This window comes from Drosophila guanche, unplaced genomic scaffold (assembly GCF_900245975.1).
Source record: "Drosophila guanche unplaced genomic scaffold, DGUA_6, whole genome shotgun sequence".
In the NCBI taxonomy this organism is placed as follows: Eukaryota; Metazoa; Arthropoda; class Insecta; order Diptera; family Drosophilidae; genus Drosophila; species Drosophila guanche.
Window position 1 is genome coordinate 427,609 of NW_022995756.1, and position 11,663 is coordinate 439,271.

The window sequence follows — 11,663 nt, forward strand, 5'->3', positions numbered from 1 at the left end:
ACAGCGAATGGCCTACCCATGGCCTGGACTACTCAGTTCTCCCCCAATGGTGGGATACTTACATTCATTTTTATTTCTTCAGAGCACCTATCTACCAGGACAGAAACCGAAAGAAATGGTACTCATCTGTTTTGATGAATAATGCCATCATTAAAACTACAATGAGTATCCCCCCCTGAAGTGTTCAAGATCAGGGAAGCCATTAATTTGGGCCAAAAGATGGGATCCTGAGTGGCCAGAAAGAAGGTTGGACATACTTAAATGTCTACAATGTGCTCAAAAAGGGAATCCGGATAGCTGAGCACGTCTCAATATGGAATACAAAGAATACAAGCAATCACTTGAACTATTTCCTGAATTCGAATAGCCTTGGCTTTCAAGGCGCAGTCTGTGAAAGCTGCATTAATCCTCTTTTCAAATAAATTATTGGCTTAATCATTTATTATCTTGATAAGCCCCATTAATTTGCATTAAACTAAGAGCTAACAAAGATCACTTGGGACGCTTTATGTGTATATTTATGCATTTATTTCCGGAATTTTCATTGTTAGACTAAACATAACATCAACAGTTTTGTGTATTAGCAATAGTTCATTATGTTGTTTATTGTTTTTTTAGTGTACATCCCACGAATAAGTGTGCAGTTTATTTTTCAACGCGCTTCATAATTAAATTTGATAGGTTCAATATAGTTTTCTCAAACAATTATAGTCGTAATTAACACATATGTCGGATGTTAATACATTCATATGTAGGCAATATATTGTGTATTGTGTTTTTGTTGTTGTTGTACATTTATGCAGTATATTTTAGTTGTACTAGTAAATTTAACAATTATTGTACAGATACATACATACATAAATGTAAGTATGTACATAGGTGTGGCGTGAGTGTTTTTTTGTTTTTTTTGTAACTCTTAAGTAAAAATGATCGACAATCAATTACATAATTTTTGCTAAATACTCGTATATAGTACTCCATTTATAGATTGCAATTTGCATTAGATACAGTTCAAAGTAACGCGAAATATATTTGATTTGAGTCTGTCAAGGATATAATTATGTATGTAGATATCAAATAATTTCAATAGAACACTGACTGACTGACGTATAAGTTAATACCACTGTGTAACAATCTGTTAAACTGTTTGCTGACTGCTAATTGAAGTTTGTTATCGAAACACCTAACACTGAAACTAGTTTTGTTTACTTAACTTGTTTAGTACTGCAATAATGTCCTGTGGAAGCGTACATACTCGTCTCGAGATGCAGTTCGTAACTTGAGGTTAGATTGGGGATTGGATTGTGCACCATATTTAACTTAATATGTACAATTTGTTCGGAATAACTTCTGGCTTGACTCTGTCTTTATGGATAATGGTCGGGAGGAAGAACGTTGTACCTGGGAAGTGGCCGTAGCAGTTCAAGTAGGTGTGAATATATTTATGCAATAAGTTATATGCATATAGTAATTTCTGTCTTTGTGGGGAGTTTCAGCCGGCGATTGTTCGTACATTTTATCTGGTTGTATCTTAGTTTTTTCATCTACAACTATTGTTAGCATGCATTTAATTCGATTTGATTCTGGGGAGTTGGCTTTGATTAATTCGGGTTCCATTTCGGCTCCTTCTCGTATACCCTACCAAGCACTTAAATCTTTTATCTGTTTCGGCATCTGTATCATTACTTGTACACTATGCATGTGTGTTTATGTAAATATGTTTGTTTATGTTTAGTTAGACATGTGGGTATGTAACTATGTTTTGAGCGCGTTCTTATAGCAGTGCTTTGCTCTTCATGCTATACATTTATGTGTGTATGTAGGTATTTAGTATTTTATGTTTATGTATATACTTGTATTTGTCTTACACATTGCTTGCAGCTAATTCTGATACTGATTCTGTGTCGTAGCCAGATACGTCTGAACTTGCGGCCAGAGGCAAAGCAGCTCTGGGCAAAGTGTGGTAAATGCAGCTCGATAAAATGAACCAGTAATTTGCCATGCCAAGAATCATTCGAAATTATTGTTTCGATTTATGCACAACAATTTGCACCAAAAATTGACATTAAATTTTCACTGTTCACGTGTTCTAATATATGTATGTACATATGTATGTATGTATAGGTTGGTATGTTGGTAGGTATGTAATTCTAATAATGTATTTATGTATTTATGCTCCCGTTCATATTTACATACATTCGAAAATTGACGCGATTAATTGCCATAAGGTATTGTTTTCTTTTCTTATATTTTCTTTCGTTTGAACCCTTTGTTCTTTGCTATTTGAGCTTTATATTTTCTTTCATACTCCAAAACCTTCTAGTGGGTTCTTGAAACTAAGTTAATTCAATGTTATTTAAAGATTCATTATTTTAATATACAAAATATACACACATACATACATAGTACATACATTTTACATATTGTATATGAGAACGAGAATAAAACATCCGAAAACGTAAAAAAATTCGTTGCTCTTGTTCCGTGGCGCAGGGAAATGCGCTCATGGTCTGGATCGACCAGCCCGGAGGCCAAAGTAGGTCTGCCTTTACGGGTCTTTTTGGTGTACATCGATTGCACAGATTCAAATAATATTGATTGGAGAGAGTGAAAGAGAGATCCTTCAAGAGGTACAATACATAAAAAATATAGAACTAAGTGTGATCTGTTCAACTGTTTAACAAAGTATATATGTACATGCAGATAAATACTTATAAGATATACACATTATTATGTACATATGTATATAATGATCGTTCATACATGTATGTACATATGCATAATTAGTGTGATTGTGGTGTGAGAAGTTCTGCGTTGTTCTGTTCGACTTGTTCCTTAAAACCATTTGCAAGTTGCAACAAATAAATCTGTTCCTCTGTTTAAATTGAATTTGTCTCCCTATCTACAGTGCTATTTATCCGGTACGTGTACTTTAATTGTGGTTGTACTCTCTCGTACATACTCTCGTATGTACCATATACATACATACATATGTATGTATGGTATGTTATTTGCCTAAATATCATTAAATATTTTGTATATATATTTTGTAATAAATGTATAATAGTTGTATACTATATATCTGTATATATATGTATAATCATCTTTTTGGTTTATCGTTTCTCTCTTCGGTTGGTGCAATGTAAAAATCCATGTAAAACGCGATTTGAGTATTCAATTTGTCCACTAATTAACATTAAATGACGTACGAGCAGTTCCTCTACCGGTTCCTTTCACAATGACGAACCTGCACTCCTCCTCATGTGGTTATGGCTAGGCTGTGGATGGTGGCTTCATTTTGTTTCTGATGCACGACTCTCCTCTGGTAGTATGAATATGAATATAAATATGTATATGAATATGCATGGGCTGTAAGTATGTGCTACTTGGTGCTGCTATCCTCTTGGTTGCTTAATAAGTGCCTGACCGGGGGGAAAATTGAGTAATTAGGGGGGAAATATATGGTGTGGGATTGGTTATGGATACTCACTGGGACACTCGGGTGGGTTCATGTAGCCAAAGACATTCAATTCGTAGAGCGACGCCAGCGTGATGAAGAACAGGTACCAGAGCATCAGAATTATGCCCAGGCGCTTGTCCAGCTTCCAACCATTGAGATGCGTCGAGAGGATCAGGAAGACGACCGTGGAGAAGAGAGAGAGTGTGGAGTAGGCGAGACCTGAAATGGAGAAAGAGAGGCGAGGGCACTCGAAGATTAGACCAGGAGACGGGCAGGGGTTGCTGCTACGTCAGCTAGAACACACATGCCATGACACCAGTACTACGGGCGGGGAAGGAGACACAAAAGAGACACAGACACTGGGACACTGGGGATACGGAGTACATACCCTTGGAGATGACATTCACGTGCGAGCCGGGCTTTATGATGGCCGTTTGTATGAACCATGGAAGACCTAAGCACACTAGGATATCAAAGACATTCGAGCCAATCGCATTCGACACGGCCATGTCGCCGTAGCCCTCTTTGATAACGGCTATTGAGCTTAGGGCATCCGGCACAGAAACGCCAGCAGCCACGAACGTCAGGCCCATCACGGTGTCGGGGATGGCAAGCGTGGACCCGATCACTGTGATCATCCACACCATGAAGTACGAGTAGAACGAGATCCAAACCATGGACAGCAGGAAGGTGAACGGATACCAGTTGCGGAACTGCGGCTGCCGGCAGTCGGGCATCGTCTTCTTGCACAGGAAGTGGATCGGATACACCACATACCAGGCCACCAGTGCCGGCAGGCCGCCCTCCGTGGGTCGCATTAACGGATCTGGGCGAGGCTCACGCTGCTTGTCCGTCGACTTATAGTACTCTGTGGCTGCCACCACTTGCCCCTTGGCCGCACCCGCACCAGCACCCGCGGATGCCGACGCCGATGCTGCCGAAGCCGCCTCACCCGTCACCACAGACTCGGGTTGATCAGAGTTGTAGGCCATGTTCTCCTGGCCCTGTCCCTGGGTAAACTGCCCCATGCCCCAGTCGTCGACCGGCGGTTGGGTAGGTCTTGCACTGGCAGCTGCTGGTTTCGGTTGATTCTCCTCGCCCCAGGCGGAATTCGGGTCCCAACCGGCATTGGGGTCGCTGTAGTTCTGATAGTCGCTTTGGGGTTGTGTGCCGGTGGCGTTCAAGACATCGCTGGACTCCTTGGACAGGCTCGTCTGCTGCTGCTGCCCCTGTCCTGCGCTGCCCTGAGTGTAGGAGCTCTCGGGCACATTCTTGTAGGTCACCAGAGCCGACTGCTCCTCCTTGCTGGGCAGCTTGAACGGCAAGTTGAGGCCGAGGGCCCAGCGCTCCAGCTCCGTGTTGAAGTGTAGGGCCACGCAGTATCCCACATAGCAGAGCAGCATCACCACGGACTCGAACTGGGAACAAAGTCAAAGATCAGTTGAGGCCCTTAAGCGAGCTGCGGTGCACTTACGCAGGAGATGACGTCGTTGAAGATGATGATCAGCATGACCAGGATGGAAACGCAGTAGAAAAAACAGTCCCGCACCAGTGGCCACCAGTTCAGCTGGCAAACGGTGCCCGAGCACAAGGCGCAGACGGATATCACGAACATAATGTTGAACACTGCCGAACCGATGACGCCGCTGATGCCGATGTCGTCCTTGGCAAAGAACACACCTATAACCACGGTGGCCAGCTCGGGGGCCGAGCTGCCGGCAGCCATGAACGTGGCACCAGCCACATCCGGCGACAACTTTAGCTCTACAATAAATATTTCAAGCTAGTAAAGAGCTCAGGTCTCTGCCGGTCCTGCATGCAGGTCCTCACCTTCGCACAATCGGTCCAGGCTGGCCACAAAGTACTCGTCGCACACGATGGCCAGGCCGAAGAAGGTGTAGACGGCCACCAGGATATGCAAGATGAGGCCGCCGTGCTGGCGCGCCCATTTGTTCATCAGTGGCTGTGGGAACTGTTCGATGGCCGGCGGTGTGCAATTGTCGCGCTTGGGACGCCAAGTCGGGACGGCCCCACGCAGGTGGTGAGTAGCCTCGGTGGCGTCCGGTGGCTGTGGACGAAATAAGTGGGTGAAGTTGGCTGGTGGTATGCCAGCCATACCGTACTCACATAGAACGGCGTGGTGGTCTCGAGCTCCGGGTTGAGCTCGGTATTCACTTCTCCATTAGCCTCGGCATCGCCCTCGTCCTCGGCCAAGCTGCCTACGTCCAGAGGCAGTGCCGATCCCTCCCTGGGGTCGCCTTTGGCCGAGTAAATGCTCACGCAATAGTAGATCAGGAAGAGCAGACCCATGTTCCACATGCGGGCGCGACGGGACCGCCGACGTACGATCTGTGCAGGGTAATCGAGGCCACGGATTACAACCTTTTAGCCAAATACAATGAAAGCCCCAACAACCCACACCTCCTCTCCCACAAGAGCGGCTTATGTACGCAGCGCACATTGCAGCACCTGGAGGCGTCAGTCCCGAGTACATGCACACTCATTCAGGTCTGCGAGTGGCAATTTGCAGCTCGTATAAAATGGCAAGCTTATAAGGTTTATTGCCACCGACTTGGCTTGGCTTTGTGGTACCTTTGTACCGGCTCTGTCTGGGTGCCTGATAGTGGTAATTGGATACCATACCCGGCATCTGTACTGAGCTGCACCGAGCAGCAGCCAGCCCACTGAACGTCTATGAAAAATGTAGAATAAAGCAAACAAAAAAGCAAAACAAAGTTGTCAATTTGCTGCGGGTGTGGTGATACCCTGCATGACAGCAGCATATATTCTTCCGAGATGAAACAAGAGTACCAATTAGAACAAATTAGTTCTGATTGGGATGTCTGAGTAAAGAATCAAGATGAAAATGAAAAACGATGCTGAAACTTTGTTTTATATTTTTAACGAAAAGTAGAACATTTCTCAAGATTTTGCCCAATTAAATACGTGTTTAAATCATTTAATACTAGAAATTATAATAATATACATAATTAAAATGTATGGTTTTGTTGTTTTTACAATTAACAAATCATTTGACCCCTTGTGACTAGCGCATCAAGATAAAGTAGAAATACTGTAGCGCTAGGAATATTTTTTATGAAATAAATTACATATAAAAGACCAGAAAAGACACTTGTCGGATCGATTGTTCCTATGTCAGATATATAATTTGGAAATTTCTTCTTGGCGAACACTAAACCGACCTGAGAGACAAGTTTAAAAAAACGAGAAGGGACGTGTGAGACGCTTATTACGCGTCACAACTTTTATACCCGGCACTCAGTACTACTTCTGCACCTTAGCGGTGTTTTGTCAAATTTAACATTTTTTCTTCATCTGTCATCTACATCTACAAAACTTCTCACACCAACACGCTCCTTTAGCTCGCCCCCCTTCCCTAGACCCACACACTGCAGACCCGCGGCAGAGGCAGAGGCAGCGCCCGCACACAAAAAAAAACAAATAAAAGTGGGTTAAAAGTCGGAAGAGGCAGAGGCAGAGGGACGGCAGAGGCAGAGGCCGAGTGAATCAGAAGCAGAGTGTGAATGAGAGATTGTGAAAAGAACAACAAAAGCTGCGGGACAGGGTGGGTCTAGCCACTGGAAGTTAATTTCTTCATTCTGGCTATAATAATGATTGTAGATTTGGGAGGTTTTCGCCCTTTTGCGGGGGCGGGAGGGGGCGGGGCTAATTTTTGAAATACACTGGTTTCAGTGTGAGCATACAGCAGCCTGGAGCCAAAATTTGGTGACTCTAGCTCTTATAGTCTCTGAGAACTAGCCGACAAACAAGACGGACAGAGGGACGGACGGACAGACGGACAGACAGACATGGCCCAATCGACTCGGCTATAGATGCTGATCAAGAATATATATACTTTATGGGGTCGGAAAAGTTTCCTTCTGTGCGTTACATTCAACCGTTATTCGCACAAATACAATATAACCTATTTACTCTTCGATTACCGGGTATAAAAATAAACCAACAAGCGGTGGATTAGTGTATGTGGTAGGAAACACTGTATTCTGACTGTCTCTTTAAGATGGACAGCGAACAAAGGAACTCAAGAACTCAAGAAAGCTACATAGATATTAAAAACTTAGAAATGTACGAGCCTAAAATGTCTGAGTTGAAGTGCTTATTTGTGTCTAGAAGAGAACCCACGGTACGCAGACGTGGACAATGACCGATTGGCTGGCCAATAGGTCCGACTTGAAATTAAATATGGTAGAGGGATTTGCCATTGTGCAGCCAGAGACCACTGAAGTTGTGTGATGTGACACTCAATACGGCACACTTTGCTCTTGTGGGCTCAAGGAAATACAGAACGCCAAAAGCTTTGAATAGTGGAACAAACACACCCGATACTCGTCGCCATTGGAGGCGCTTCGATTTGTTTGCTGCAGTAATTAGAGGCGTCAATGCCGTGGGCACAGAGTGATAAGCGCTGAACCCACAGCAGCCAGTAAGCTCAAGGCCGGTGAGGCGATGCGAGACGAGTCGGATCGGCAGGAACGAGCGAGACTATACACAACTAGACACTGTCCAAAGCCTCCCTCCGTGACGTCTTTGTCTGGATCCACAGAAATTGCATGACATCATATTGTACAAGTCGTCGTCGTCGGGGGAGTCCTTCAATCACGATGCGCATTGCTAGGACAAGGATACGGGGAAAGGCAGCAGAAACAACGCTCGTAAATGTATTTGAATAAATTTGTTTCTTATTGGCAATTTGGTTGCTGTTGTTGCAGATTTTGCTGTTGCTGTTGTTGCTGTTGTTGCTGTTGTTGCTGCTGCTGCTTCTGGTGTGATAACAGCGAAAATTTGCAGCAGATGTCAGAGGGTACAAGAAGAGTGAGAGAGAGAGAGAGAGCGAGAGCAAGTGGCGTTTCTCACCACAAAAATATACAAACGATGAATGGTGTGGCGTCGGCGTCTGGCTGGCAGAGTGACTGGCAAAGCCACCACAGGGCGGGTGGCGCTACAGTGTTCCCTTCCCCACCCAGAGCACAGGCCAGGCGCCGCCTGCCTTGTGGGCCACTCGGTCATGCCGCACAATATCGATTTACTCGCCCATTCACGGACCCCCTCCCCTTCTGCTCTTCCACGAAGCTTTTACTCTTACGCGCTGTTGGGTAAGGTTGCCTGCCGAGTGAGTGGACTGGAGCGCTTTTTGCTTGACTTTTGCTGTTAGTTACAGTTGTTGTTGCTGTTGTTGCTATTGCTGCTGATGTCGTGGGGATGTGTCGGTGCTGGTGTTGGTGTTGGTGTTGGTAGTGGTAGTGGTGGGAGGAGAGGCAACGATGATGTCGTCGTCAATGACGCTCGCCAAAGTAAAAGGAGGCTGCAGCCGAGCCACCATCCGACCATCTTATAAAAATAAATGGCTGCGCTAACTAAATAGATGAGGAAGGAAGTGTCGGCAGGGCTGATGGCGTGGACTGGGGCGCCTTGGCTTACATCATACACACTCGTGTTTTCCTCAGCGGCGCAAAGACAATGAAGAGGATTCTCGTGAAAAGGATGTAAAAGCAAGAGGAGGAACATAAATAGAGGAAAGTAGACAATTGACTTGCGATTTGCATAAAGCCAAAGGGGCAGGAAGGAACGGGGCGAAACGGGGCTCGGAATTTTAATGGATAAACAGTGGCTCAGCTGATTAGGTCCACACCTCACAGCGTACACACCCCAGCCCGAGCAGGCCCACTCATTTCATAATCACTTTTTACCATTTTGCTGATTGTGGCTGGTGCTGTCGATGGAGCCAACACTTTTCAATAAAACTCGGCTTGAAGCTCTCTCTCTCCGTGTTTCGCTCAGGCTCTTCTCAGTTGGAGTCGTTAGATGGGATTTCGAATCGGAAAACAGATACAGAAGAAAACCGTTGCATTGGAAAACATATGAGGAAATGTGGCCGGGCCAGATATTTTCAGTTCACTTTTTCGTTTTCTTCTCTGCTATCTATTCCGTTAATCACTCCACTTTGATCCACTCGCTGCAGCTGTTTTTCGCACAACAGTCAGTAATGCATTTTTGCACCGACGCAACGCGACGCGACGATTTAGTTATTATTTAGTTTTCCACTTTTCCGTATTTTTTTCAATTTGCAGAACGAGAACGAGAACGGGCTGTGCTCTGCTGTGTGTTGGTGTTTCTGATTCTGTTCTATGCCTTGTGGTGTGGTGGGCGGATGTGTGCGTGAGTTTCTGTGTGTCTGGTGTGTGTGAGTGTATGTATGTGTGGTTCGACACGAGCGATGTGCACTTATTCGCGTTCAAATGCTAGGGTATCAAGAGCAGCAGCAGCAGCGTCAACCGACTCCGCCAAGTTTTGGAAATTCAATGCGCACTAGTGGCGCGTCGCCAAGTCTGCCGCACAACTTCGCACAGTGTCCGCGCTGGGGCGGAGGCGAAGGTAGGTGGTGTCAGAAACCCACCACAGCCGAGCGCGTCGCCAGGAAATGGCAGACTGTGGTGGCTGGCGCTGGCTGTATGGAGTGGGTGTGGGTGCTGAGGCGGAGCTGCCAACTTGCTGGGCTGAAACCACGCAGCGCGCCATCTGTTGGAGCTTTGCGCAACGGCTGCAAACTGAAACTTGAACGCAATTTCCCGTCCGTGCAAACAGTTTGCATTACGGAGAATAACAATGGCCCGGCATCGCTTTTATTTGTTTGTCTATTATTTATATGCGCCCTCCCTCGGCCAAAGCGTCAAGTGCATTGGGCTGGTCAATAGCAAATAGCAAACAAACGATCTTCCCAGCCGACGCACCATTTGAAGTGCCGCAAAGGACATCAATTGTCTGGATTTTGCCACATTATCCTTTATATTGCGGCCATACGATCGGCAATCAATGCCGATGATCGGGATCGGGTCTCTCAGATGTGCAACGTGACATGGCTAGATGCCGCACCCTTTGATCTAGCCGCCAACTATTGCCCCGAAGGGACTAGGGCCTCTTGCAAAAACAAAGACAGCTCGGGGAGGACACTTTCGATGTCACTTGTAGAAATCGGCATCACAATGACGGATTTACCTGTTGACACCTCACAAATAGACAATTCTGCTAATTTATAATAGGAGCGCTCTAGAGGCTCGAATCGGCCCAGCAGCACCAAGAAATATGACGGCTCGCCGGAATTCAATTTTAACAGGTTAAATGGCTCAATCATTAGTCGGTACTTCACAGGACTGCTCACTTTCCATCACCTCACCGAAAGGCGGGGTCGGGCAGACGTTCAGTCTGCGAAACTCGCTTACCGGGTAACTGAGCGCAGTAGTTCCCGGAAATTAGAGCGGCTGCTCCTTTGAGTTGACAGAAGTAACGCAGAAATATGACTTCGATTCAAAAATCTCAGGGATTGGATGAGGGGCTTGGCTCTCTTTCTGAGAGTGTCAATTGCCGTGCAACTATTAAGGCTTTGTTAGCTATCACTCGTTAAGGGAGTCCTTAAAGGGATTGTAAATCAAAGTCAATCACGGGAGCTAGAGTTGTCCCATACCATATGTGATATCTTTTTATCAAACATATCAATGGCTTTCAGTCAAAAAAGGTTACCTTTTATTACACAGAAAACCTTGAAGATTATATCAAAAGTTTCAGCAAAAAGTCTCTGTGGAGACTTTTTGAAGTCTCCAGCACAACTTTCTTTTCGAAATTTTGAAAAAAGCTAAGAGATTTGGAGATTAATTATAACTCCGATTTGAGCGAAAGTTGATTCAATATATTAATGCAAATATCTAATAAATCTTTGTGAGAAAAACGACGAATAATAAATAACTGGCGGTCATTAAATATCAGAATCAAATTAATCACGTGGTCGTCGATTGTTCATAGTCGTTTCTTCTAACGTTTCAATAACAAGTAACCGAATCCAATCTGCAGTCTTGTAGACTAAACCGACATCAAACCACAATCAGCCACACACCTTCGCACATGCCAATAGGTGTCAAGTAGCCTCTGCCCACGGATGTACATACATATGTACATATGTATGAATGAAATGCCCGACTGACTCTCTAGGTGGCATGATTCTTGGGCCGTTCAGTTTTGAATTCGTTTATAAACTAAATACAAATATGGGAACTAAAATGCGTTAGCTAATCGATTTCACACGCTCAATTTAAGCGGCGACCCAGTGTCTGCCACAGCAGCCACAGGCCACGGCCAGGGCCAGGGCCAGGACTCAACCGCTAGCCGCATT

At 45.0% G+C, this 11,663-nt stretch overlaps 1 protein-coding gene across 3 annotated transcripts; it reads right to left on the reverse strand.

Moving 5' to 3' along the window:
• Positions 1-635: 635 nt before the first annotated feature.
• LOC117590023 (probable sodium/potassium/calcium exchanger CG1090) lies at positions 636-9,825 on the reverse strand. Of its 3 annotated transcripts, XM_034282316.1 has the most exons (8): positions 9,190-9,490; positions 5,588-5,809; positions 5,291-5,528; positions 4,935-5,224; positions 3,849-4,878; positions 3,491-3,679; positions 3,387-3,422; positions 636-3,322 (listed from the first exon to the last, which is right to left on the reverse strand). In XM_034282316.1, exons 1-7 carry the CDS (start codon positions 9,190-9,192, stop codon positions 3,412-3,414), a joined length of 1,983 nt encoding a protein of 660 aa, XP_034138207.1. In that variant the 5' UTR covers positions 9,193-9,490; the 3' UTR covers positions 636-3,322; positions 3,387-3,411. The 3 variants fall into 3 exon arrangements, with proteins under 3 accessions (XP_034138207.1, XP_034138206.1, XP_034138208.1); XM_034282315.1 differs by having other exon boundaries at positions 636-3,422; positions 9,190-9,488; XM_034282317.1 differs by lacking the exons at positions 636-3,322; positions 3,387-3,422; positions 3,491-3,679 and having other exon boundaries at positions 4,309-4,878; positions 5,584-5,809; positions 9,190-9,825.
• Positions 9,826-11,663: the final 1,838 nt, after the last annotated feature.

Excerpts from the sequence above, each read along its gene's own strand:
- LOC117590023 (XM_034282316.1), bottom strand. Across the intron at positions 4,879-4,934 it reads TCAACGACGTCATCTCCTGC|TTCGAGTCCGTGGTGATGCT; the intron begins GTAAGTGCACCG and ends CTTTGTTCCCAG. Across the intron at positions 3,680-3,848 it reads CGTGAATGTCATCTCCAAGG|GTCTCGCCTACTCCACACTC; the intron begins GTATGTACTCCG and ends TCTCCATTTCAG.